Source organism: Mustela putorius, unplaced genomic scaffold (genome assembly GCF_011764305.1).
Source record: "Mustela putorius furo isolate JIRA1106 unplaced genomic scaffold, ASM1176430v1.1 tig00000083_pilon_pilon_pilon, whole genome shotgun sequence".
Taxonomy (NCBI): Eukaryota; Metazoa; Chordata; class Mammalia; order Carnivora; family Mustelidae; genus Mustela; species Mustela putorius.
The window spans coordinates 16,593,834-16,621,601 of NW_025421273.1; the positions used below are offsets into that span (position 1 = coordinate 16,593,834).

Below are 27,768 nucleotides of genomic sequence, written 5' to 3' on the forward strand. Positions count from 1 at the left end.
GATCTTTCGTGCAAGCATTTCACGGGCAAGTGACTCGTGTTGTGCCCCATGGGGACCAGCATTTACATCACAGTGCTTGAGTCACTTTGACAGTGTGGGGACAGCCCCCCACACACCCCCTGTTGTGTTGCAAGGAAACCAGCCGGTCAGCGGGGCAGGAGGTACACATTCAGGAAGTCCTGCCAAGCCACTGGACCCTGCGCAGACATCTGCAAGTGGGGGCTGGGGTCACTTGCACCTGATACGGGTGCTACGAGATTGCTACTGCAGAGTGTAGAAAAGAAAACCCAGGGAAGATTCTGAGATGTTGAGAAGCTTGCCCGGGACCCGATCAGTAAGCAGCAGTCAGGACGCAGGCCCTGTTCAGTGGTCTCTGAAGCCCACCGTCCTGGGTCGCGGACCTGAAGTTGGCACTCAGTCTGGCAGGGTGAGCCCTTGTTGATAGTTATTTTTATACCATGATGTTCTTTAAATTAATGAAAATGCTGAAGGACACAAATTATATAGAAAGTCAAGTTTCACTTATTCAAATTAAATTATAGCATGGGTTTCATATACAAATAAACTTTCTATGTAAATAAAAATACAAAACAGTACAAATTTCAATCATGTAAAAATGCAAACATATTTGTGTTTCCATATATAGATTTTCCCCTTTAATGTGACTGAGACGTACAGTAGTTGACCCCTTCGCACCAGTGAAGGTCAGCGGGATGGTTTCCCAGGCTGTCCGCTCCTCCACTCCTGCATCCGTGTGCATGGGGAGCTGCCGGGCCTTCTTCCCCAGTTGTGGGCTCCAGAAGCTTCCAATCGTCAGTCACCATCAGCGTGAAATGGTCCAGCTATTCTCGGGCTGGTGAGAAAGGGCCACTACAGGGACCACGCTCTCTACCAAAGCACGGACACTGGGCCACTGGGCTCAGAAAAAGTTCCGAGGCTGGGAATGCTACCTCCACACATCACTGGTCTAGCTCGTTTTCATTCTGCAGTGTCTTCATGGCCAGCCCCCAGAGTGTCATGCTGGAGAAGAACTGCCCCTCGGAGTTCCTGTACGGTGTGGTGGCCCCGCGGCTGCCCAGCGCATCACCGCAGTGGTTGTCCAGTGCGGCCAGGGACGAGCGGCCCAGAGATAGGCTGTCGGGCTGCAGTGAAGCCTCGCTGGCCGCAGCGGCCACATCCTGGTAGGCATAGGCCGGAGGCTGTGCAGGCTGCCGCAGAGGCTTGGTGAGCTGGCCAGGGTCCAGCCCCAGCTTCTCTGGCTCTTCCACTCCGGGTGGCTGCCCCGTGGGCCGGAACTTGCAGAAGGAGCTGGCGGTGTGGCCGTCAAACTCTGTCACTGAATCCTCTGCTGGGTGCCCGGAGAGCTTGACTGCCACGGGCATCAGAGTCACAGACACGTCCTGGGAAAAGGAGTCTGAGCTCTGCGATCTGTCCAGGTCGGAGGCCTCGACGGCGTGAGCGAGCCCATCAAGCGTGTCCTGGGCCCCGTCGGGCCGGCAGTGCATCTTTTTGTGCCGCCGGAGTACTGCGGAGCGCGTGAAGCACTTGCCGCAGATGTCACACGCATATGGCTTCTCCCCGGTGTGCGTACGCACATGCCGGCGCAGGTCACCAGAGCCCCCGAAACACTTGCCTGCAAAACGAGCAAGGGACCCTTTTAGAGAACGTTCTGGAAGGGCATTCCCCCGCCCCCTGCCAAAACACAGAATGACCCTGCTTCAGCGTACATGAGCTCCAGCCCTCCTGTCACCTGCTCACCCTGGAAGGCTCCTCCGTTCTCCAGCGGCATTCCTCTGACCTACAGCCTTTGGGTACCTCAGGGCACACCTTCAAGAGCCCTCGTCTCCCCACACGGGAGCACCTGGCTGGTAAGCCCAGGTGCCTGCCCCCACTGGCCCGTGCTGGCAGACCTTGTCGGTTTTGCTTCAATTTCCTTAAGTCTACCACGGTCAATCTATAACTTAAAAACATCTTTTTGCCTCTGATGTCGTTTTACACACACCCCTCCCAGTTCTATCTCCTTTCTGTGCATGGGACAGAGGGAGGATATCTATTTCCGTGAATACAGTAGGTAAGGTCAGAAGAGAACCACCACCAAATAACCTTACAGAAGATATCGCCTGTTTATAGAGGACTGAGAAAGCACCGTGCGGTTATGCAGACACACATTTAGAACTTCTCCCTTAACCGTGTGGACGCTCAGCCGGCCTGCCCTTGTCAGGCAGCGTGGGGGGCATTCAACACACCTCCGAACAATCAAACTAGGTGTCCATGCGTGGGCCTCACATCTTGGCACTTCTTCCCCACACAGGCTACCGAAGCACACCGCAGTGACTGTATCTTCACGTCTACGTCTCATCTGCAGCGCCAGGCTCTGTTGCCTTCCCGGACGCCCCAGCAACAGCCTTCTCACCATTTGCTGTGCTGTCTGTACAACACATGCTATCTCACACAGGCGCGATTTCATGCACTCGAAGCGGCGGAACCATTCCTTCACCTGTTGCGTGTTCGTGTCGTTTCCACCTGTTGCTACTATACTTCATCTTCAATTAACATCTTTCTTTTCCCTGTTTCCTTAGGCTAAGTTCTCAATAATGGAATTATTGGGCAAACGGGAATGATCTTTTCTAGGGTCCTTAAGGCATGTGAATTTTAGCCACAGCAGAGTTCCCACCAGGAGAGGACCAGGGCCAGCGTCTCTCTTTGATCCCATCAGTCAAGACAGAGGAGCCAGACTGTGGAGCCATCCCCATGGAAGGTGTGGCACTTGCCTCCTGCCTTGGAAATCTGGTGAGAGACAGCTGACCAGCTGTGCAAACAGGAGGTGTGCAGCTATGGCCTGAAGCCCCCAGCAGCACAGGATGCAGGGTTTCCAGGGACCGGACAAGGGTAGTGCTTGCAAGAGAGCTGCCTGGAGTCATGCTCAATCCGGCCTAGGAGGACTGCCCAGAGGGCAAGGAGACCCCAACAGAGAAAGTCTCCAAGAATAACTGCTAGGACCCAGGGCTGCAAGAGAGGGGAGGGAAGGAGAGTCTTTGGAAGCAGCATGAAATGGGGGGGGGGCAGGAGGAGTGATAGAGGGAGAGAGGAAGAGAGGGAGAGAGGGAGGAACATGTAAGAGGTGGAGCTCTATTCCCCAAAAAGCCCAGGATGTGAAGCCACCTTAAAACTGAACCCATCTTCTGAACTCAAGAAAATGAAAACACAACCACACTAACTATACATGAATGTCCGCAGATCTGTTAAGTGAAAGAAGTCAGTTATAAAAGACCACATGTAGGATTCCGTTTATACAAAATGCCCAGAACATGCAAATCCAGAGAGAGAAGGCAGACTAATGGTTACCTGGATTGCAGTGTGGGAACTGGGAGTGACTGCTAGTGGGCATGGAGTTTCTTTCTCGGGCGGTGAAAATACTCTAAAATAAACCGTGGTGCGTGAGGGTTACACAACTCTATGAATAACATACCAAAACCACTGAATTGGTCACTTTAAATGGGTAAACTTTATGGTATGGGAGATTGACCTCAATAAAGCAGTTATAAAATTTTGATGCTGTGCTATAAGAATGAACACTCTTGCTCTCTTTTTCTCTTCCCCTGCCCCCAGGCTGTCCTCGACAGGGTCAGAAACCATGGTTAGTGGGGTTAAGGAAAGACTCAGAAGCATAAGGTGAGAATGGCAGGGCCCCCTCTGCTCCTTCCTCTCCTGAGGTCGTAAACCAGCAACAAGTCCTAGCCGAGGAGGAAAGAGAATGTTTAACCTCATATCAAGTTGTCAGCTGTAATAGTAATTTGGAACCGACATTTACGTTAGTCAAGACATTGCATTTGTGATTTAAAGTAACACTACTTTATTTTAGAGAGCGCGCGCAAGGAGGGAGGAGCAGCAGTGGGAAAGGGAAAGCAGATTCTGTGCTGAGCGCGGAGCCTAACACCGGGCTTGATCTCACCACCCCAAGATCACGACCTGAGCCGAAATCCAGAGTCGTATGCTTAACCAACTGCATTACACGTGCCCCGGCACAATTTTCTCTTAATCAAGAGTAAGGAGAATAGTCACGGAGTTGCCTAAATCAGTATCCACGAGATCTGTACACGATTTCAGCAGGAGAGAAAAATGAAGTTACCTTGTGGTTACACCCTGGAAGGCCCGCCTGAGATGCCAGCTCCTAGCAGAATAAGCTGCTGCTGTGCTCAGCTCCGGCCCTCCCACAGCTGGGCCTGAATAGTCTCCCCATGTGCTCGAACTGGGAGACCGTACAGGTGGCCACTCATCCCTCCATGACTTGGTTCACACTGTCAAGCACTGGTCACGGGCACATGGCACCCGCATGCATACACAGCCCCACTGCTTCCGAGGCTCCAACACCGCGATCACATGTGACAGAGGACGTTAACTCCAAATCTCCATTCCTCACGTGTGCAGTGATGCACCCTGATGGTGAGGGCCCCCGCTTTCCCTCTGCTCCCCCCGAGACTCCACTGCTGCACCGGATGCCCACAGATGGGACCTTTGCTTCACAGCACCAGCTCCTGAGAAGCCCTCCCTCTTGGCCCCACTGTGTGTTCTCAGGCTCCTGCGGGACAGCCCAATGCAGCCCCCACGCCCGGCTCTGCGGGCGGCACACCACGGTCTCCCTCACTTTCCCCACTGTCTACACCCTGCTGACCTGGGCTGGGAGCACATGGCACCAGGGACTCTGTCTCAGTCAGCTCTGTCTGCGGAGCATCTCAGGACACCTCTGGATGCCTCCCAGAGACTCACTGAATGTATGATACGTGAACCCAGGACTGACCAAGAGAACACCAAGGGAGGCAGTTAGGAAATCACACTGCCTCCATTTTACCTATGAGAATAGGGATGATTTACCCACGACACCGAAACGACCAATGAGACTGGCACCCCACCCCCACTGGGGACGGCAGGGTGTCCGTGCGGCCTGGGCCCAGCGGAAACCCACCGCAGGCGGGACAGCTGTAGGGCCGCTCCCCTGTGTGCCGAATCCGGTGCTTTACCAGCTTCCTCTGCATGTTGAAGGACTTGCCGCACTCATCACAGGTGAAGACTTTATCGGCCGTGTGCGTCTTCTTGTGCTCCTTCAAGTTACTGAAGTTACTGAACCCTGGGGAGACCAGAACAGGTGCTCAGCGGAAGGCCTAAGAACACTGCAATTGGCAGTCTTCAGGACAAAAAAGAGGAAAACACGCAGCAGTACCTCGCCCACAGATGTCACACAAGTGTGGCTTCTCTCCCGAGTGGATAATGATGTGACGCTGGACATCACCAGATGCTGCAAACCTGTAATGTAATTTGTAAATTCAATTACAATTAAATTCAAGTCTTTGTGACTGCGAGTCACTGAGGGAGGAGATGAACTGCTCCCTACATTCCTTCAGAATGGAATAAGAAGTGGCCTGATTCGTTTGTGCATTTTTAAGTATCTTTGCTTTTACTTTTTTCTTTTTATTATTATTTTTTTTAAGATTTATTTGATACAGAGACAGAGACAGCTACAGGATAGCGAGAGAGAGCATGAGCAGGGAGGAGAGGGAGACGGAGGCTTCCCACTGAGCAGTGAGCCTGATGAGGGGCTCGATCCCAGGACCCTGAGATCACGACCTGAGCCGAAGGTAGATGCTTCACCGACTGAGCCACCCAGGCACCCCATCTCTTTTTTAAAAGTAGAAGATGATGCAAGTGTTCTGTTTTTATTTTATTTCTCTACCTAGTTTCATCTTTCTCTTCAGAGAAAACCAGCAGGTTGGCCCGGGGAACAACTCCAAGCCAGGCTCTCCAATACAGACAGCTGTGCTTCCCTGTACCACACCTGATTGTAGAACTGGTTCCATGTGGGAGAAGATGTTGCCTACAGACGTGATTTTAAGTATATGCCTTACTTTTCAATGGAGTTCAGAAGGTTCCCATTTAAGACATGGTGTACAATGAAGCCAATGGTGAAGCGACAGGACCCCCGAAACAGCCAGGGGTCCATGTTACGAGGAACTGAAGTAAGTGGTCGGCACTACCCCAGCACACAACGGGGCTGTCAGTGTTCAGGTGGCCATGGCAGAAAGGGACACATGTCTAGCTAGGCAGCTCTTCTCTGCTTCCTCTCATCTGCAGACACAGTGGTTTTCCTGGACCTGACCAAGAGCTGCCTCTTGCTCTGGCGTCCCCACAGCATGTGCTGTGCTGCAGCACAGAACTCGGACTCTATTTATCTGTCTCTGCCCACCATTCCTGAGGATGACCTTATCAGAGGCAGAACTTGTGCTGTTTATTTCTGTGTTCCCCTCACAGCACTCAGCACACAGTAGGTGCCAAATAAATGCTGAATGGTGAAATATATGAACAACTGAATCGCGGTGACTGAGGGCTGCTGCCTGAGCATGCCTGCTCAGTGACAGCATGTGGACTCCGGACAAATGACCCAATGAGGGAAGGAAGGTCCCCCCCAGACTCTATCACAAGTCACAGCCCTGCCCAGCCCCAACTCAGGGCCGCTCCTCCACTGCTGAGCCCTCAAGGCCTTTCCCTGATTCAGCTCGGGGCACTTCCTCCAGCCCTCTCTCCTGACACCCAGGCTTCCTGGCTGCCAAGTCTCATTTTCCCCACAAGACAGTCACTTCCATGGGGACATCTGTCTACGTTAATAGACCTTGGAATGAATGGAAATTTTAGTAACAAAATAACTTTGTTTCATGTAAAATCCCATTTTATAAGACTCATGTCCTAGATTTTCTATTAATTAACATTTCTCTTTTTTATTCTTATCATGTAACTCATGGAAAGCCAGAAGGTTTACCTGTGTTCCTCAGTAACAGAGGGAACCCACAGGTGGCTCAGAAAACACTGAATTCAAAGATAGACTATGAGCTGTTCCTTACAAACAGACTAAGCCCAGCACTGACCTCTTTCCACAGATCTCGCAGATGTATGGTTTTTCACCAGAATGCCGACGTAAGTGAGTCTGCAAGTTACCTGCCTGCAAGAAAGTGGGGGGAGAAAAAGCATACCAGTCATGAAAAATTTTCTTATAGACTCTATAATTTAAAAGGAAAATGGACAGCTTGAGCCAGGTCCCGATCCCACATTCTCAGTGAAGATTAGCTTGACTCAAAAGCAGTCATGTGCAAGGAGACCAGGGACTAGCCCAAGTCTAACTCTGGGGAGGGGATCTGCCCAGCAGCCTGCCGAACACGGACGTGTCTCCATTCTGCCTGCCCCACATGGGCCCCAGGCTTGTCCCATCTCAGGTGTGCACTGTGCTGCTTCCCTCGGAAATGGGCCCAGCACACTGTGGAGGCTGCTATGGGGGCTGTGGAGCTTGTATTTTAAATAGACCTTGATGTGCTTTATTTGGGTTTTTTAACTTGGACCATCTATATTCAAGTGTCCCTTGAAAAGGAAAGGAGCCCCTGTACTTTGTTATTTCAGGATTTCTGATTTTTCAAAAGCCTGCTTTTGCTTCTAGAGAAGGTGAGACACGTGCAGACAGGCCTTCCCATGGCAGCATGGCTGTTCTCCTGGCCAGGCTGTCGTTTTTTTACCTTGTGCAAAAATGCACATCTGGGGCTTCAGGGCAGCCAGCTCACTGCAGGGCCTTTTATGTTCCTAATTTCTGAAGCTAGCAGGGCTTCACAAAGAATAACTTATTTAAGTAGAGATCACAAAATTGATTTCCAAGTAAAATCAATAGGAAGTCCATAGGAAATTGCCTAAAGTACACTGAAATTAAAATTGTAATTGCCTCGTATTAAAAAAGCTCCTGGCTAATGTTTCAAATTAGGATTTGAAAACAAAATCCTCCATTGCTGGAACTTAACTTAATAGACTCAATCTGTCAAGTCCCCTGCCTAATTTTTTATAGTGTTCTGTTACAAAAACACTGAAATGAATGAATATACCCAAGGGTAATATGTGTAGGCATTATGCACAAAATAAGCCAAAAAAGGAGAATGAGCAGTAACACCCCACTAACAAATCAGGCTTTGGAAATCTACAAACTTGATTTTAAACAAAATGCATAGATAGTTCACAGTTATGCGTTTGAAAATGGTCTGAAGTCCATGTGTGCATGGAAACTTACAAGCAGAGAAAAGTGTGGTCTGGGGGTTTTACATCACAGAACGTGGAGATTCTCTGTGTCAGGCTCTGGGGAATCACCGAGTCAGATGTTATCGTTCAGAATATGATAAATATGGCTTAAGAAAAAACCCAGGTTTATTTCAGTTAACTAAAGGGAAAGAATTGGGCAAAAACACTGGGAAATCTGCAGCTTTTAATAGAACAGCTACTAATCACAATAAAACAACAGCTGTCAACTGCCGTCTACATTTGGGCTGCCGGCCCTTATACGCATCACAGAACCATGCTGAGCCACTGCTGTATCATCTCTTTTCCAGACGAAAGACTCTGATTCAGATAACTAAAACAGCTGCTCCTGTTACGTGGTTGGGCCAAAAATGAGCACTGGTTTTTGTAGGTCTACACCCTCACGAGTCTCTGAGAATAAACTAGCTTGTGCTGACGATTCAGCACAATAGTCACTTGGCCGTGAGGGAAACAGCTCGCTGGAGGTAAGCGAAGGCACTGTTTAGAGTCAGTTTAGAGTCAGTCAATTCCAAATTCCAGAAAAGCTCATCAACTGTGTAACAATTTGAATTGCACCATCTGCTCATTTGTTAAATTCAGTCCTCCTTGTTTTAAGCTATTTCGTAAATGATGCATTATGACTGAAGCATTCTGAGTCAATTCTGAATAGTCAATCCTTTCTTGGTAAATAAAGCCTAACAATTACTTGTTTTCAAAGCAAGTAACGGTGGCCTTCCACTTAAAATAGTGTAATAAGCAACAGTAAAACAAACCCTTGAAAGTTTTTTGTAGCTATTTAATATCAGAATAGTATAAGGAAAGTATTCCATCAGCTAAAAGGAGCACATATTGATCTGACCACTGGTATAAAAGTAGATTAAATACTTAAAGATTCAGGCAAAAAAGTTCAATAATGCTGTCAATGATTTATGCCAAATTACACAGCAAATGGGGAGCCAGATTATTTGGTCTTTGGTCAAGTATCTGTATTTTTGGTAAACTCTGACTTCCTCTAGTACTAACTACATGCTAAGTACCTAGTCCACATCTTGGAGATTATCTATAGCTGGATATGTGGCCGCTCTCGCCTGCAATCATGACTGGAACTGCTATCAATTAGTAAGAGATCACCAGGAATGGAGCAGGCTGCTCAGCAGCTGCAGATGCCCGTCTCCATGTTGCCACAATTCCCTTACAAAGTCGTAGTGTCACAGTCTACGGAAAAGTGAACAGATGCTATGGGAAGGAAGTAATCAGCCTTGCCTCCTATGGGGGGATCAAATATCCTGACCCAGGCCCGACTGTGGTCTTGAAGGCTGGCGGCGCTGCCATGGTGTCTAGCTGTGTTCCAGAGTATTAGCACAGAAGAGGGCTCCGCTCCTTCTAAGCAAATATTTTATATTAGGAGGGAACTGTCAGGGTTTTTCAGAGAAAAACTTTGCTGTAGAAAAGAACTAACGTCTGATTTGTTGAATAATTAAAAAAATAACTCCTTCTAATAGGTACGTGAGCATCTGTATTTAAACGTGGACAAACCAAGCATATATTTTCTATCAGAGCATTCTTCTAAAGGCAACAGATTATTTACAGGAAAAACAGGAATCACACCATTTTAGACACAAAAGGGATCTCAGATCCTAAAAAAGTCATCTAGGGTTTGGGGGCCTCAGGATTTCACAAAATAAAATTAACAGGGCAGAAAAAATTCTGGAGATGAACACAGAGCTGTCACCTAAATGGCAGTGATCATTCTCCTGGCAGCAGGGCCTTCAACACTGGGAATGCATGGATACCAGCTCAGGGACGGAAGTCTCACGACTCACGAGAAGCTCCCTGAAACCCTCTTACTTCTGCATGTTGCCTGTGGCATCAGGCCATGCCAGTGCCCTGGGGAGCACATCAGTCTCTGGGCAGGGCTCCTCCATATAGCTATGTCCTTCCCATCGCGCCCTGGACCTGGGGCACCCCTCTCCAGACAGCACTGCCAGAAGGCACTGCACCAGCTGCTCAGAGTGTCCATTTTTACCTCTTTGGAGAGATCAAACCGCTCTCCTCTCCCAAAGCCAGCTCAGTGCACCCAGGTTTCCTCCTCCTGTTGCTCGCATCACAGATACGCAGACCTGCCCCTCCCTACCTTCTCCTCTTGGGGTACCCACCAGTCCAGGTTCAACTTCACATAGGGGCCCTGGCAGTGTGGACAGAGCCTCACCCCCCATCTAAAGTATGCAGGGCTCCTGAGGGCTGAGATCCGAGCAAAGACCGTGTCCAGAATGACGTTAACAGACGAAGAGTCTGTTGTCACAATCTTGGATTATGGTAGCTTTTCAAAGCTCACATACAATACTGCTTACAGCTCATCATCAAGGTTGTGGTAAACTTTATTTTTCTTCCAAGACTGATCCTACTAAATAGAAATTGAGTAAACAGCATAAAAGATTGATTCTCATTGGTAAATCTGTTTTCTCACTTTCAAGTCTTCCAAAAGGGAAAATATTTACAAGCTCCCTTCTACCGAAGAGAATATGCCAGCAACAGCATGGGAGCATTCCAACCCAGCGTAACCACAAACATTGACGCCAGTTCATTCTAAGAAGGGAACACTTGGCTTAAGGTGAAGAACGGTTGTTAGTGGGCACTATTCGCAAAGTATCCCTGTATAGAGCAGCCAACAAGCTCTCTTGGCCTAGAATGCCAGAGACCCCGAGGCTTATAACATGCCTGCTCGTCCTTGGGGCTGTGTCCTCTTAACACATTTCACAGTGAGGGCGTGAAACACCACAAACACCACTTCTTCCAGGCAGAAATGACCACTGTTTTCTCTGCCTGTCTTGCTCCCTACGTAGATTTCTCCAGCTCACGGCAGAGCTCCTTGGACACGGGAAGCTCGCAACAAACTCTTGAAGCATGAAGTTTTTTCAAAGAAGTCCTTCTCCATAAAAAATTTTACAACTTGGCTAACAAATGAAACAGCAATATATATCCAAAAACTGCAACTATACATAATCCTGCATTCATAAAAATGGGACAGAAATACAGACGCCAGTGCAGAGAAGGGTTTGGTGGCATCTGTCAGCCGGACTGTCCCTGACAAGACCCAAGAGGGCAAGTGCAGGACAAGACCTGAGCAGTGGTCTCCCACCTCAGCGGCACACTTTGGAATCGCTGTAATACAACTCGCCAACACGCGAGTCCCACCCCAGAGCAACGGAATCGGGAGTCTCGGAAGGGGGGGGTCCTGGCCTGGCCTTGGGGCCGGGAGAGGAGGCTGAAGGCTGACTCCAAACACCCGCATGGCTGGCTTCCTCTGATCAGCAATGAAGAGTCACAGAAGGCTCCCAAGCAAGGAGGACAGAACCTACACTGTCACCACATTTTAGAGGATGAAGGGCTTTCATGTCTACTGTCCCAGTCACCGCTCCTAAGACCCCCATGAGGCAGTATATCCCTGTTGTAAGAATTAGAAAAATAAGGCCCAGAGAAGTTATGGTTGCTAATTATGAACAGTCATTAGTCCAGGTCTTCGTCTCTCCCCCACCCCAGAGCTGTAAGGTTAGGATGGTGGCAGAAGACTGGTCTGTAAGAACAGAGGGGCAGGCACCGGGACGGGAAAGTGATGTCCCCTGAGCACTATTTACGTGCCAGGCAGCAGTTCGTTCTCCCCCCAACTCAGGTACTCTCCCTCTCCACATACACACCTGATGGGCTCAGTCATTTCATCTCCCCGATTTTACACACAAGGACGCTGAGGTGCCGAAAGGGGAGGCTGCTTGCCTGAGCTGACTTGAGCAGTAAGCCAGGGGCAGGATCCAAATGCAGACTGTCCGGCCCCACAGCCCCAGCTCGGAAGCACTGGGCACAGCTGCAATGAAGACACAAGGCCTCTAGTGCCCGGTGGCTGGAGGGGTGAGGACTCCCTTCGGCTCTGCAAAAACTCACTGAATGTTTAATGGGTGCCTGGTGTTCTCCTGGATGGCAAGTGCAGACTAACGATGCAAAGGCAGAGCGAGCTTTGGACTTGGTCAGTCACTGCACACGGGGGGCCGCAGGCATGAGAAGTCACAGAGAGCACAGGTCTGGGTGTGTGGGAGGGTGAAGGGGACCTAAGTAGAGCTGGCTCTGTGGGGAATGTGTCAGAACACAGCACTGCCACTGAGTTTCTGGTCTCAAGGGAGGGCCTGCCACCCAGCCCTCACCAGCCTCGAGGGCTCTGCTCTTGGATCAAGGTCTGGCCCAGAGTTCACGGGTGGGGAACAGCATCTGCAGCAGCTACTACTGCACGATCCACCATGCCCGCCACCAGCCGGGTGTACGAACAGCTGTCGGGCGGCTTCTTGTGCACCTCTGGGATGCCCTGGAATGCCAGGGCCCGGCGCAGGGCAGAGCAGGTCGCCTCCTCCTACTTCAGAAGTAGGTTCCCTCAACACTTTCTCCAAAACATGAAATCTCTAGGTTCCTTTCTGTCCAGTGCCAGATCAGCACATGGCCCAAGGGAGGGTGCAGCACACAGGGCCAGAGGAGAGAACTGACACGTGTCCAGATGAGCTGTCGGTAGTCAGCTAAAAGGCAGTCCGAGAAGGAACAAGAACCGCTCACTCTGTTCCCCACCTCCTACAACCTCGGGCCTCCAAAGAGTGAGACGCCACAAGTCCCAGATCTAGCCCAGCTGCACGCAGCCCCCTGCTGTGTGCTCCCTGTGGTTCACTGGAAACGTCCCTCATGAAAGAAAAGAGGATACTAGGACTGGACCCATCCTTAAGGAGGGCTTGGGGGTGGGGGGGAGTTCACACACTTACCAAAAAAATGCTACTTTTCCTCCAATGAATTAAAAATTTGCTTTCTTTAAAATTATTTTCTCCCGATTTAGTGTGAAATCAAAGTTACAGATACCATCAGAGGCTTCTCTCGTAAGTCCAAACGTAGGTCTTATTTTTAATAATAATAGTAAGAAAACACTGGGTTTCAGGTTTCCAATTATTAACAGTAAATAAGAGTATTCCCACCTGAGAGAAATGTTTCCCACAAATGTTACATTCAAAAGGTTTCTCACCTAAAATGAAACAAAATGACAACTTGTAAAATCATTAGTCATATTTGCACAGTAGTTTACAATGTTTAAAACTATTGCCCATGTCCTTTCAAAAAGGAGAGTCCTGTTCTTTATCAAAGTATGAAAATCGGTCGGTACATCCTTAGAATTCTCTCTGGCCCTGAGATGGTGAGCAGAGACGATCTGCTTGGCGGCAGCATCGTGTCCCCTGCCCTGCAGCCTGACTCCTCCACCAGCAATTGCTGATGCCATGAGGGTGACTCGTTCATACCACGTGAGGCATACACACAGAGGAGCCCAAGACAGAGACCGCCGGGGAGAAGCCCCTCTCCACCGCTCTTCAGCCTCGGCTGATACATGCTGATGGGGACAATGAGATTTCAGCATGGGAGATGAGCCTCCCTGCCCACTTCTCACCTCTGATTCTAGGAGCTCTGCATAACTGCATTCTGGAATAGAACAGACACAGAGTGGACTCCACTACAAAGAGGCCACAGTAGTTCTGAAGTGTCTCTGGAATGTGATCTATTTAAAAGTGTACTTCAAGGTATCACCTTTTACCTATAAAAACACTCTCAGGTCTTGAAGATCAAGAACCTTCCTTTTACCCCACTCCCCTCAAATCAAGTGGTTTCATTAAGATTCTTTTAAAAAATTAGCGTTTCCTCTCTTACTGTGTTGTTCGGGTTTCCTACCCCGCTAGCTTTCTGAGCTCCTGCCAGGACATTTTCGTGTTGATCTTTTCCTAAAACTGTTTAATGGCTTCCTTGAGGCCTAGGTGGAGGTTTTGACCCCGAGTAATTATAATCACATGAATAAAGTGTTTGGTGATGATATTTAGGTCTGAAATTATGGGGAGGTTAAAGTGAAAGCCCCCAGTATGAGTTGCAACAGTTTGAAAAAAAAAAAAAGAGGCCACCAGTCACTGAGACTCACAAGGGACCAAAGGTCGGTAACCCTACTGTTGTGATTCTCAACCTTTTTACTCTTAGGATCCTTCACACCCGCAAGGAGCTATTGTTTACATAGGCTGTATCTGTTGGTATAGCCTATATCAGAAACAAAAGCAGTGGTTTTTAAAACACACGACCAAACATTACATTGGCCACCAGAGTGGCTGCAGCCTTTAGGTGACTCCCCTGCACACTCATGGAAACTAAGATGGAAATGGTCTGGGCCTCACAGACCCCTGAAGGGGCTCTCCAGACCATAATCTGAGAAGTGCTGCCCTCCTCAGTTTTTGCCCCAGGAAACATCTGTGCCAGGACTGTATGACTACGGGCATCCAAAGATGTTCCTTCAGAACAAACCACGTCATTTCTGTTTCCTTTAAAGCTAACCAGTATGCTTTTCAAATACAAACTCAAATGATCACTCAGCTCTAGGAAATTTATGCAAACAGAATGACCTAAATCAAGTTCTTCCAGGGCAAGACGGAGTCAATAAAAATACTGCCTTCTTATAAACTAATTCTGAACTCCTCCTCCTCCTCCTCATGTTCAAGCACCTTATGTTCAAATACATTAAAACTTGTGAAGGGCTTCCAGCTGTTATTAATTCTCTCAATAATACGAGGGAGCAAACACCTGCGCAAACGGGGAATCCAAAGCGTAAGAGAATGTCAGATCAGCAATCACAATTACATAAGCACCTTAAAGCGGTTACACTAGTGGCATCCCTTAGTGTATCACTTTCATGCTTTTAATGGTCATTAATTTATAATAGTGTATTAGAGTCATCAAGTTTAACTAAAGGAAGGAAAGTAAAACATAACCGCATCATGTGATGTATATGTACTATATCACATCTCAAATGAGCACCTGGAAAAAATAAACTTTTTGGAAAGGGGACAAGGTATGAATTAAGGTAGTAAGACTGAAAATTCAATGTTCCGAGTTGAAGAATCGTCATTTGAAATGATCAAATGGTTAAAGCTGACCCTTATTAAAAAGTTTACCTCTTCCTTCCAAACCACAATTTAAAATATGATATGAAAATTACTTCCCAGAGAACTCTTACTATTACTCTAAGTTAGTTCAGTCTGAATGAACCAACATCATGCTTTAAAAAAGATAAACCTACTCTAATTTTAAAGGGCAAATACAGCTTATCTGTTTTAGAATATATATGAAATTTTCCGTGCATCAAAACAATTCACTACACTTCTTTAGAGATTTAAACTTTATCATATAAAACTATAATTAAAAACAAAAAGGGCACCATCTTTTCAAACCAGTTCTATGAAAACATCTGCAGATCTTGGAGATTATTCTGTAAAAGTAATCACCAAAAACACAAAAAGCAGCTAAGGCTCCTTTACGGGGGTGGGGGGGGCATGATCAATGACATCATCAAGCAACAGCAAAACTTCTTACAAAAGCAGGAGCAGGCAGTGGTGTCTGATCGTCTGCATCCTCTCCTTTCCTTTTGCCTGTGGGTACTGAATCAGTGTACCTGTATGTGACCGTTTGTGAAGCTCCAAATTGCTTGGGTGTTTAAAAGGTTTCCCACACAATTCACACGTGTACTGTCTCTGTGACGGAAGCATCTGGGCCTGGTCCTCCAGCGCGGCAGCCTCTTCGGGCCTCTCTGTTTCGTTAATGCAGTTAAAATGCTCAGCATGGACGAGGTCTTCGCCTTCGTTTTCTTCAGCACCATGGCTGCTGGCTTTCTCTGTAGTATTTGCACCAGCACATTCTACCCTCTTCGTTAAGCTGTCGTCTGGCTTGGCATCGGAGGGCCGCTCTGCCGATTTCTGGGATTTAAGGAAATTTAGCTTCTTAAGGTGAATGGCCTTTTTGAGCCTCAGCTGTCTGGTGGGCGGCTGGCACAGGCTGTCCAACTCGGGGTCTGGGGCTGAGTCGCTCAAGGGTGGGGCCAAGAAGTGGGGAGGCAAGTGCTCTGAAGACTCCAGGACACATTCAGGGTGACTGCTGGGGCAAGGCTGGCTGTCGCTGGCCCCGAGGTCTGCGGCTGTGCGGAAAGCGCGGGGCTGCTCAGCTGTCCTGTCATGGCCGGGACCCGCAGCCTGTTTGTAGTAGTGCTTGCTATAGAAGTTTCTGAGCTTGTAGTAGTAACTCGGCTGTCTGAAAGGCAACTCAGGGCAGGGGCTGTCTAGCACGTCGGACGCTTGTTTGGATGTCTCGCCTGCACAGTGAGGGAGAGTCACGGATGGCGGAGGGGGAGCTTGGGAGTCAGCCATAACCTGACTCTGCTGGACATCAGCGGGACACTCCTGCAGCAAATGAGGAGGGTAGCTTTCACTCCCGGCACAGTGCGCTTCTGCAGGCAGAGCACCCTGCAGGGAGAACGTGCTGTCACAAGCCACGCCTGGGAGCTGCTCCACAGTGGCTGATTTTAAAAATGTGTGACACAGATTCAGAACATTCTGAACTTGCAAACACTGGGCTGTGTCCAACATTACTTGTATATTGTCCTGGTTAAGATCTAGGTGAGAGGTGTACATGAAGTCCAGGATCTGCCCAATGCCACTCACATTTTTAATATCCAAGTGAAAAACATCACTTTTTTGGCCTGAAGAGTTCTGAAAGAGGCTCCTGATAAAAGAAAGGATATCTGTTTACAGTATGATAATTTTTCTCCTATAAATAATGCTCAGGATACTCTTAAAAAATACTATCCTTCCATAAATGCCAAGATTTTAAAATTAAGTATATTTTAATCCTTTAAAAAGTTTTGATAAGCCATTCAACAAAGCAACTCAAATGATTTAAATTATTGTGCTGGATATTCAACCTTCCAAACAGATCTCAAAGTAAAATTTTGAAATACACTCATTGTTCCTTTCAAAATGTAGTTATCCATATATATTATTAATTGCATTTAGATAGAGTATAGTAAACTAAAGGACACATATTTTTCATTATTTCATGTCTAGCCTAACAAATTATATTTCAGGCCATAAAACACATAAAAAAATATTTCCATATCTAAGTGCCTTAAAAATGTCTAAAGAAAGAAATAGTGGGGTGCCTGGGTGGCTCAGTTGGTTAAGTGTCTGCCTTCAGCTCAGGTCACAATCCCAGGGTCCTGGGATCAAGCCCTGCATCAGGCTCCCTGCTCAGTGGGAAGCCTGCTTCTCCCTCTCCCACTCCCCCTGCTTGTGCTGCCTCTCCCACTGTGTCCCTATCAAATAAATAAAATCTTTAAAAAAAAAATGTAATAAACCAACATTTGATATTCACCTTTCTATTTTAATTTTTTGATTATGACAAAACATATTTACCACTTGATCCACTTTGTTTTTAAAGTGGAGCCCAGGGGCACCTGGGTGGCTCAGTGGGTTAAATCCTCTGCCTTTGGCTCAGGTCATGATCCCAGGGTCCTGGGATCGAGCCCCGCATCGGGCTCTCTGCTCAGTGGGGAGCCTGCTTCCTCCTCTCTCTCTCTGCCTGCCTCTCTGCCTACCTGTGATCTGTCAAATAAATAAATAAAAATATTTTAAAAAATAAATAAATAAAGTGGAGCCCAAGGTGGGGCTTAGACTCACAACCGTCAGATCAAGACCTGAGCTGAGATCAAGAGTTGAGATGCTTAACCAACTAAGCCACTCAGGCACCACCCATTTGACCCACTCTGAAGTGTTGAAAAATTTTATACTTAAATATAGTTCAAACTATAAATTCAGTGGCATCAAGTACATTCACATTGTTGTGTAACAAAACCACCACCCATTTCCAGAATCTTTGATCTTCCCAAAAATAAACTCTGTACCCATTTAACAATCAATCCCATTCCCCACCCTCAGCCCCTCGCAACCACCATTCTTTCTGTCTCTAAGAATCTGACAGCTCTAGGGACTTACATATACTCATTTTGTAATCAGGTCTGTTAGAGGTTTCTCAGCAACCCAATGGTCCACAAACCAGCAGTGAGAAAAAGAAAAGGCCTATGAGTTAATGAGGGAAAAGGGGGAACATAAAGCTCAGGCATTTTATTCTGGCTACACGTCGAGTTCCAGGTGAACGAATTTATACTGTATATAAACCAGCAAGCTGACTTAGGTAACTGGTCTTGCAAGTTTGCTGAAGACATTTTATCTAATTGGATCACCTGCTTCCCCCAAACAGCCTTCAATTTTGTTCTTACCTAAAGGGAAGAACAAATTAAAAAGGGGTAGGGAGGGGCGCCTGGGTGGCTCAGTGGGTTAAGCCGCTGCCTTCCGCTCAGGTCATGATCTCAGGGTCCTGGGATCGAGGCCCGCATCGGGCTCTCTGCTCAGCGGGGAGCCTGCTTCCCTCTCTCTCTCTCTGTCTGCCTCTCTGCCTACTTGTGATCTCTCTCTGTCAAATAAATAAATAAAAAAAAATCTTTAAAAAAAAAAAAAAAAAAAAAAAAAAGGGTAGGGAAAGCCAAGTCTAGGACTAGGCTGCATGGGGACAAATAGCGCTGCCCACCTCAGTGAGCTGACCTGTTCTACTATCTGTACTTAGAACATATATGAGAGCTGAGGTTTAACTGGATGATTCAAGATTATCAAGGAGAGATGGAATCACATTCCATATATTGTTTACTAGAGCAGTAAAATGGTATGCAGTTTAAGGAAAAGTTATTTAAAAAAGCTTTAGTGCTTAGACAAATTTCAGTTGATCAGAAAAAGTATATAAAATACTTAACTCTAATAATTGAAAAATGATTATATTAATAAGTAAACTAAATTCAAACTTATTTTCTTCAAATATTGAAATGCAAAATGAACACAAAAATATTTTAATAAAAAAATAGAACATAGGATGTTTCCCCTCTCTAATTTCTTATTACAAGGTAGTTCCTACCAGGAATTCTACTCCTCAATCTTTTTAACCTGAAAGGATAAGAAATATATAGAGAAGACTGGCATTAATTAGAACTACCAAATCAAAGACAGAGTGCCAAAATACGTTCAATCAGCCCAAATATATTTTAGTTGAAAGGCTCTTTGCCTCACAGGTTCTTCTAAATACAAAAAGCAAAAATTCCACAATGTGCTACAAAGGTAGGGACAGTGAAACCTAAGGAGAAGATAAAATTTAGTCAAAATATATTCATCGTAGAAGAGCTCTTCCTCTGTGCAGTTAGAAGAAGGGTCTAAATACATACCTAAAATACTGACTGAATGCTGCTAGAACATTCTTATGTGCTTTAAAGCACACTCCTTTCACGACCAACATACAGTCACAAAGCAGGCCTTGAATGCGCTGCTCATGCAGCTGCTGGAGGAGATGGCAGCTGTGAGTAGCCACTGAGTCCATGCTCAACCACCCGGGAAACCTGCAACAAAGAACGCGAATGAGACTAATATTCAGCGATAGGACTGACCGCCCCGGAACCCACTGACTGAGGGCAGTTCATGGTCATGATTCCCAGGTGGTCACACTTCCAATGAACCAATAAAGAACCACAAAAGCCTTGTGTCTTGGCATTAGGCCAACGCAGCTCAACAGAAACCTCTGCACTGATGAAAACGCTCCGCATCTGCAATGCTCACTACAGTAGCCACTGGCCACGTGTGGCCACCGAGCACTTGAAATGTGGCTAGAGTGACTGAGGAACAGAACCTTTAATTTATCTAAACAGCCACCATACTTGATAGGGTCCATGTAGAATATGACCCCAATAATGTTATGTGCACTTCTGTCTTTTCTACTTAGGAACAATTCAATGAGAACATACAGACACCTGTAAGTTAGGCAAAAGTCAACCAGATGAGATCAGTCAATATTTACTAAGCACCCACACAAGGGACACTGAGTCAAAAGATAGGAAAATCAGAAGATTATCTGGGCAGATACAGAAGAAGTTAAAATAAACTAGCACCACTAGACAATAATAAAAGATGTATCACAAAGTGGCATGTTTGCCCATTTGTTCCTTTTCCCCTACGATTTCATTTATTTGAAAGAGAAAGAGAATGTGCGGGTGCATGCACATGAGCAGGAGGGGGAGAGGGAGAGAGAATCTCAAGCAGACTCCCCCTTGAGTGTGGAGGCTGACACGGGGCTCAATGTGGAGCTCAATCTCACAACCCTAAGATCATTACCTGAGTCGAAATTAAGAGTCAGACGCTTAACCAACTGAGCCCCTTGGGCGCCCAAGTCTCATCTGTTCCTTCCTGCATTTCTGCTAGGGCACCACTATAGCAGACACCTGTCTTACAGGTACCCTGGGGAGGGAATACTAGAATGCGTAAGGTGCCTGCTAATCAGCTTGAGAGTGCTGAAGCCAAATCAGTAGTAGGACACACTGTATGTCTGTCTGTGTGTGAGAGAGAGAGAAGATGAGAGGGTCAATACAGAAGGTATCATATCTCTTCAACGTCTATTGACTGACTACCAGGCACCATGTACTAAAGGTACAACAAACAAGACAAAACATGCCAGGTCACCCCCCCCACACAAGTACACGATACACAACTGAACAAATACAGTAGTGAGAGCTAGACACTGGAACACACAGATGAGGAAGGCAAGGGATCATGCCCAGGAGCACAACCCAGTGAGACATAATCAAGGGAAGAAATCAAGGGAAGACTTACAAGTGGGGAGAAAGGAAGTCAGACTGGGACAAGCCTATGGAGGCTAACATGGCAGTTTGCCACAATAAAAATCTGAAAAGCTGTTACTTGCTTTATTCGCTTTCATCCTCAGTGCATAAGCATTACTGAAAGTCACTAAACCATGAAGCCAAAACCCAAACTTTTTAACACAACTACTTCTTCCATCACCATCACCATCACCACCATGACTGTGACCATCATCACCATCACCTTATCCCCACTGTACCCACTATGTGTCAGCCAAAATAAACTACCTGCGCCTCCCTAAATGAGCTGTGTTAGGGACAGTTTGAAACCCTAGCCCACTGCTCATTACCTGCAAATGACTTTGGCAAATGACTTCTCCATGTCCACTTTGCTCATCTTATCTCATGAGTTACTGAACAACCGTGAAAGCCCACGTGAACATCTAGTATAGCAACTGACATATTAAGTATTCAACAAATGTCACCTATAAGGAACACTTGGAAAGCCTGTTAAAAATGCAGATTCCTAGATACCATTGAGAGTTCTGCTCAGTCTAGGGTGGGATGTAGACATGTGTGCTGGAAGCATCCAGGTGATTCTGAAGCAGGCAGATTACAGATGTCTCTCTGCCTTGCTCTCTCCCCAAGAGCCTTTGGTTCTGATACTTCTTGTTCTGGGAATACTTTCCTTATACTGAACTCTTCCACCTTTCAGATAAGGCCCACTCTCCTAGGAGGGCTCAGCTGAGCAGTCACCAACTCCTAGAAGCCTTTCCTGCCATTTTAAAACTTGTTCCTTCCTCCCCACTGCTCCTTCCTGAAGTATGACTCTGGGGTCCCTCCTCTGCGATCTCATCCATAAGATAACTTCTCATTATGCTCCAACATTTGTATCTCCAACTCTGCTGTGAGCCCTGAGGGTACCATCTTATCCATCCTTGCCTGGCACAGAGCAGATACTCAACTATTAAAATCCATGCTAGTTAGCTTTTATTGCTAATTCGCAACAGTTAGTAATGTTTATTTATTTACGTCTTTTTGACTCCCTCTCTGCTCTCAAATCAGCTCTTCTGAGTCCTTTCCACTCTCTTCAATCCCACCATGTCTGTGTCCCTCATCCATAAAGGTGACTGGGATCCTGACTTCACTTAGATGGTTGAGCCCATAGGTAAGCTGATGTAACATGAGTGCCTTTAAATTCTTTCCTCAATTCCAAATTTCCCCCTCACCATTCACGTGATCCCTTCAGCTTTACAGGATGAAGCAGCAGTGCCTTCTCTTACGGAAAGTCAGCTTCCTGTCTTCCCTTGACCCCACCCAGCCTGCCTCCCCCAGGATCTGGCTTCATGTTCAGCTCTTCTGCTGCTTCTTTCTGTCCCCAGCTGACTGGCTCACCAGCTCCTGCAAACACCAAGATTGTCCCAGGGGGAGAAAAAGCAAAACAAAACAGGACAACAAAACCCTCCTGCCAGGTACATCTACTCATCAGAGGCCTCTCTTTTACACCTCTCAAAATAGCAAATTTTTTATACTTTAAATTCAGTTGGCCAGCATACAGTACATCATTAGTTTCAGATGTAGAACCCAGTAATTCATCAGTTGTGTATAACACCCAGAGCTCACCACATAAGGTGCCCTCCTTAAAGCCCATCACCCAGTGATCCTGTCCCTCAACCTCCCCTTTTTATTTTCTTATGAGTCCTCTTCCCCCTAGCAGCCTTGCTGCCATTCTCACTGCGCTGAAACAGACTTGCCCAGTGGCCTTTCCTCAGTCCATTCTCCCCAGCTGGTCTGCCCATGTCCTTCTCAACATCCTCCCTCCCCAGGACCCTTTGGGCCCTCTTACTGTGCCCCTGACCTATTCCATCTCTATGCTGTTCTTCTTCCTCTATGAGCCCCCAAACGTTAATGTCCTTTCAGATTCAGCCCCTAAGCCTTTTCTTCCCCTTGACGATCACATATACTCTTAGCCTTCATCTGTTCTAAGCAGACAACTCCTAAATGTGAAACTTCAGCTTTGACCATCACTTCCAAATGCTTAACTTTCTGCTAAATGTCTCCAAATGCATGACCCCTCAACTTTGAATCTCTAAAACTCACCCCTACCATCTCACCCCCAGCTCTATACCTTGTTCTGAGTGCCCTATTTCTTTGTGGAAAGCTTAGTTTCTGATATGTGAGTTTAACACATTGGCCTGTTTTCCTGGTTTGAGATCAAGGCAGGATGCGATGAAAACTGGTGACATCACCTATAAAGAGCAACACCACTGGCACTGGGAGAGCATGGTATCGCCTAACACAAGACTATGGACCAGGAGGCATGAGGTCAGCTGGTGGGGTGCTGTCCTGTGCTGAATCCTCAGGGGACCTGAACAGACAAATGATGGAGTGATCAGTCACCTACCCTCAGCCATTGGTGGCCTGAAAAGAAAAGGATTATTGGCTTATTCTTATAACCTCTCATTTACGGACTATTTACCATGGGCCAGGAACCGTGCTATGCACATTCTATCCACTAACTCAAATAATGCCACCATAACCCTATTATCACCATTTTATAAGGGAGGAAATTAAGAAATGAGGAGTTAAGTAACTAGCCCAAGATCATAAAACTGCTGTGTTCCAAAGCCAGGGTTAGCTCCACAAGGCTATGCTATGGCTCATGAGAAAAAGGACATTAAAAATACAACACAAAACCTTCCAATATAGACTTAAATGCTACACTGCAGCAAATATTCTGAATCTGCTTTAGACATTTTCCAGTTATAGAAATAACATGCAGAGTTATAAACTCTCCCTCAATTTACACTGACTGTAAAAATCGTAACTCCACCATACAAGTCGGTATAGTTCTCTAATGGCTTCATGAAGTCAATCCTGTACTTCCCCAGTAAGATTATAGAGATCTGTGGAAAAACAATTTACTTAAATTCCTAGAGTATCCTAGGAATAACGACTATAAATAACAACTTATCATAGACTTAAGGTCAGTAATAATAAATAGCACATACTTGTAAAATGCTTCTAACATGCCAGCCGCTATGCTAAGCCCTTTACCCACACCCTTTTAATTATCACGTTCATTTCATACTTAATTCATACTCATTTAATTCTCATGATAAACGTAGGATAAGTGCTATTGTTATCCTCATTTTATACATGAGAGCAATGAAATACCTGGAGGATTAAAGACAGCTACAACTTTGACCTTCCTCCCAAGGGGAGGTGGGATCTAGGTCTCTCCTGCCTTGAATCTAACCCTAACCTATTAACCAACGGAAAAGACAAAAGGAAGGGTGTAAAGCTGTGCTCCTCTCTGGGCTGAGGCCCTAAGAGCTGACCGCTACCACTGTCTTTCTTCTGGAAAAGTGACTCTGGAGGCCCGAGTCGGCTGTAAGGGGCCCAACTCGAGAGAATATGTGGAGTCCAAGAACTTGGCTGAGCTCAGCCTTCCAGGCCCCCCTACCCAGGTACCAGATATGGGAGCACATCCCCTCTAACTCCCCTGAGCAGCCCTCGGCTCCAGCTGAATATCACGTGAAACTGAAGAACTGCCCAGTGGAGCCCTGCTTGAATTCCTGGCCCACAAAACTGTGAGATCAAACTTTTTGAGTCACTAAGTTTTGGGGTAGTTTGTTGCAATGCAAGTGATAACCTGACCAAGTACAGAAAAGACAGACACAGCTAATAAGTAACAGACAGTAAGAGACAGAGTTAGGATTTAAAGCCAGGGAACGGCTCCAAAGCCCACACGCTTAACCACTACTCTGAGTTACACATGACAGACACAGGCGTTCCTTGGACCAAATCAGCTTCCCCTTCAGTCTACCACCCACGCCTCACCGCCCAGGTACAGCGTATGTGAGGATGAAAGCATGCTTGGTGTGACGCAAAGAGCACAGACCTATCTCCACCTCCGCAGCTACTCACGCTGTGTGACAAGGAACAAAAATCTGTGGTAAAGACACTGACTACGTCTGTCTTATTGATCAGTGTATCCCTGGATCTTGTATCCCTACGAGAGCGCCCTGGACACAGAAGGTGCTCAATACATCGCTTCTGGATGGATGGAGACTCTGGGCCTCAGTTTTGTGATATGTAAAAATGGAGAAGTCCCCCACTGGGTTAGATCATTTTCTAAAGTATCTTCCTGTTTCATTTTTTTTTTTTTAAAGATTTTATTTATTTATTTGACAGAAATCACAAGCAGATGGAGAGGCAGGCAGAGAGAGAGAGAGGGAAGCAGGCTCCCTGCTGAGCAGAGAGCCCGATGCGGGACTCGATCCCAGGACCCTGAGATCATGACCTGAGCCGAAGGCAGCGGCCTAACCACTGAGCCACCCAGGCACCCTTCCTGTTTCATTTTTTAAAAGCATTTTTTCCTTTATTTTTAGAAAGGAAGAGACAGCAAGCATGGGAGTGGAGCATGGAGGAACAGAGTGAGAGGGAGGGAATCTTAAGCAGGCTCTACACTCAGTGCGGAGCCTTACATGGGGCTTGATCTCCCCACCCTGGGATCATGACCTGAGTGGAATCAGTCCTGAGATACTCAGCCAATGGAGCTAGCCAGAAGCTCCAGTATCTTCCTATTTTAAATGCTATAAATCTATACCAAAAATGTGATGGTGGAAAGAGGGACTGAATGGCATCAAAAGGAATGAAAATATGGGAAAAGAGAAAAACACAAGAAAAAGCTTAAATGTGAATGGAGAGGTGCTTCTAAATGGAAAAAGAGACAGAACATAATTTTATCCTGTAGAGAGGCTCCTAGAGCAAAGAGCTTTCTGTTCTGTTTACCAACTGGTCAAAACAAGAATTTGTAGAAGTTTGTTCCCTGGGGCCATTAATGGATCACTTCTCAAGGGCCCACAGTTCACACACCCCAGCACCCAGCCTGCCATAAAGTGGGCCTACCTTTGTCTTGGGCCATCCAGGATGGTTTTCAAATGGCTTATTCCTAATCCACCTCCCACCCCGACTCCAAACCCCATGACAAATGCAATGGCTTCAAGCAAGCAAGTCTGGTTCTTGTCCTAGCTCTATGCTGACCCTACGATGCTATGTAGGCCAATGAGGCTGAACTGCTAATGTGTGCCTGACACATGCGAGACATGGTTGTGAGGCGGAAATGCTGATAAACTGAGGCCTGTTCCCTGTCCTCCACAGACTGTCTGGGTTTTCACATCATTCACCTAACTTTATAGAGTGTCACTCCATGCCAGACACTGAGGGTATGAGAGTGAAAAACTCACACGTGGTCACCTATACCTTCAGGAAGCGTCTGTCCACCAGAGTGAAAGAGCAATTCAAGTCCCTCCATCCTAACCTCAGTCTGCACTTTCTGATTATGTTCTCCTTCCTGGTTCATCTCTTAACTCAGGCAAAAGACCCCGTGGGCAATACATTCCGACTGACCGAAACTACCCCATCGAGCCATAAGCACTGCCCTGAACCAGGAAGACCCCATGTGACTGACCCCAAGACAATGGGCTTCCTTCACGGCCTGCGTGCACTTATCTACCAACGTTTGTCCCAGATTTTCCTTAACATAAACCTGAAAGCACTTCCACGACTTTGGAGATGGTCTTTGCCTTCCCCATGTTGGCCTCCTTGAAATAAATCCTTTTCCAGTTTCACCACCACCCATTTCTTCTCTGCCTTTGGATTTTGTTGGCAGTCTCTTTGGGACTCCCTGAGCAGGTGCTCTTGTACCCACATGCCCCGGACACAGGAAAAACAATAGCACTATCCTGGAGATACTGAATAAGGGAAGTAGAAATTAATTTGAAGGAGGAAGGTCAGGGAAAAAAATCTCAAGGAAGAGATATGTGTGCTGAAAGCTGAAAAAAATGGGTTACAGAGAAAGACTGAAGAGAGCCCCTCACCCCAGGGGGTACAAATGAAAAAAAAAAAAAAATCCAGGAGAGAGCAAGAATGAGGCATACAAAATACTCAAGCACCTGCTTTTTAAACAGGGAGGCCATGCTGTCACTTCTGTTGGAAAATGTTTTCTTTCTTGTCCATTTTGGTGAATGCCTTCTCTGATGGGTTGAATCCTTTCCCTCCAAGATCCCTATGTTGAAACCCTAACCCTCAGTACCTCAGAGTATTTCAGAGCTGGAGATTCGGTATTCAGAGAGGTAATGAAGTTAAAATGAGGCCGTTAGGGTGGACCCTAATCCCATCTGACTGATGTTCCCGTAAGAGATCTGGACGCAGAGACAGCAGGGATGCACCTGCACAGAAGGAAGGCCGTGTGAAAACGCGGCACAAACGTGGGTGTCTGGGAGCCGAGCAGTGCAGCCTCAGGAAAACCAGTCCGCTGCTACCTTCATCTTGGACTTCCAGCCTCCAGAGCTGCGAAAGGATGCACTCCCTGCTCCAGGAATCCGCTCCCCTCTGGGGTGAAACCTCCGCCCCCCACCCCCGCCCCACCACCCCCGGTTCCCGTAGCTCCCAAGCCTCCGTCAGGAGGCTCAGGGACCACCCCCGAGTGCCAGCCTCGTCTCGGGGCCGCGGGAGCAGCTAAACCACCACGCGGCAGGCGCTGTGCCCAGGGCCCCACGTCCACCGCCTTCGGAACCGGACCCGGACGGCGTCCCTGCGCCCGCTGCACGCGCGCTCGGCTCGCACGGCAAGGAGGCTGCGCGGGGCCAGGGGCTCCCCGGTGCTCAGTACCGCCCCGACTACAGAGTGACGGGAGGGGACCGGGAGCGCGCCCGGGGGCCGCAGCCAAGTGCCGCGCGACCCTCGCGCGATCCGGGGGCCGCAGCCAAGTCCCGCGCGACCCGGGGGCGGCGGCGGCTCCGGGGCCGGCCCAGTCCCACTGCACGGCGCCAGACCCCGCGCCCTCGGGAGGCAGGCCTTCGGCCCCGCGGCCACCTACCCTCGGAGGCCGCTCCCTGCCCCGCCGCCGCCTCCTTACCTGCCGCCGCCGACGCCCTTACAGCCGCTCGCCGGGCCCCGGCGGCCGCGGAATCAGCCCGACTACGCCCCCTCGGCAAGCCGGATCCGCCTTCTGCTTCCGGGGCCGTCACTTCCGCCGGGAGGCGGCCGCGGCGCGCAGGCGCGGGGGGCGGCCCCGAAGCGGGTTCTGCGCCCGG

General features: G+C 47.6%; 1 protein-coding gene across 3 annotated transcripts; it reads right to left on the reverse strand.

Annotated features, from left to right (window-relative positions):
- Positions 1-627: 627 nt before the first annotated feature.
- ZBTB49 (zinc finger and BTB domain containing 49) lies at positions 628-27,695 on the reverse strand. 3 transcript variants are annotated; one of them, XM_013044757.2, is made up of 9 exons: positions 27,591-27,676; positions 26,626-26,901; positions 19,244-19,414; positions 15,599-16,701; positions 13,098-13,144; positions 6,915-6,988; positions 5,219-5,301; positions 4,964-5,125; positions 628-1,633 (listed from the first exon to the last, which is right to left on the reverse strand). In XM_013044757.2, exons 3-9 carry the CDS (start codon positions 19,393-19,395, stop codon positions 960-962), a joined length of 2,295 nt encoding a protein of 764 aa, XP_012900211.1. In that variant the 5' UTR covers positions 19,396-19,414; positions 26,626-26,901; positions 27,591-27,676; the 3' UTR covers positions 628-959. The 3 variants fall into 3 exon arrangements, with proteins under 3 accessions (XP_012900211.1, XP_004770604.1, XP_044931521.1); XM_004770547.3 differs by lacking the exon at positions 26,626-26,901 and having other exon boundaries at positions 27,591-27,695; XM_045075586.1 differs by lacking the exons at positions 19,244-19,414; positions 26,626-26,901 and having other exon boundaries at positions 27,591-27,675.
- Positions 27,696-27,768: the final 73 nt, after the last annotated feature.

Coding starts and splice junctions, on each gene's coding strand:
- ZBTB49 (XM_004770547.3), bottom strand. CDS start 19,395: ATGGACTCAGTGGCTACTCACAGCTGCCATCTCCTCCAGCAGCTGCAT. Junction 6,989..13,097: donor GTGGGAAACATTTCTCTCAG/GTGGGAATACTC, acceptor ACTTTCTTGCAG/GCAGGTAACTTGCAGACTCA. Junction 5,126..5,218: donor GTGTGACATCTGTGGGCGAG/GTACTGCTGCGT, acceptor TGGTCTCCCCAG/GGTTCAGTAACTTCAGTAAC.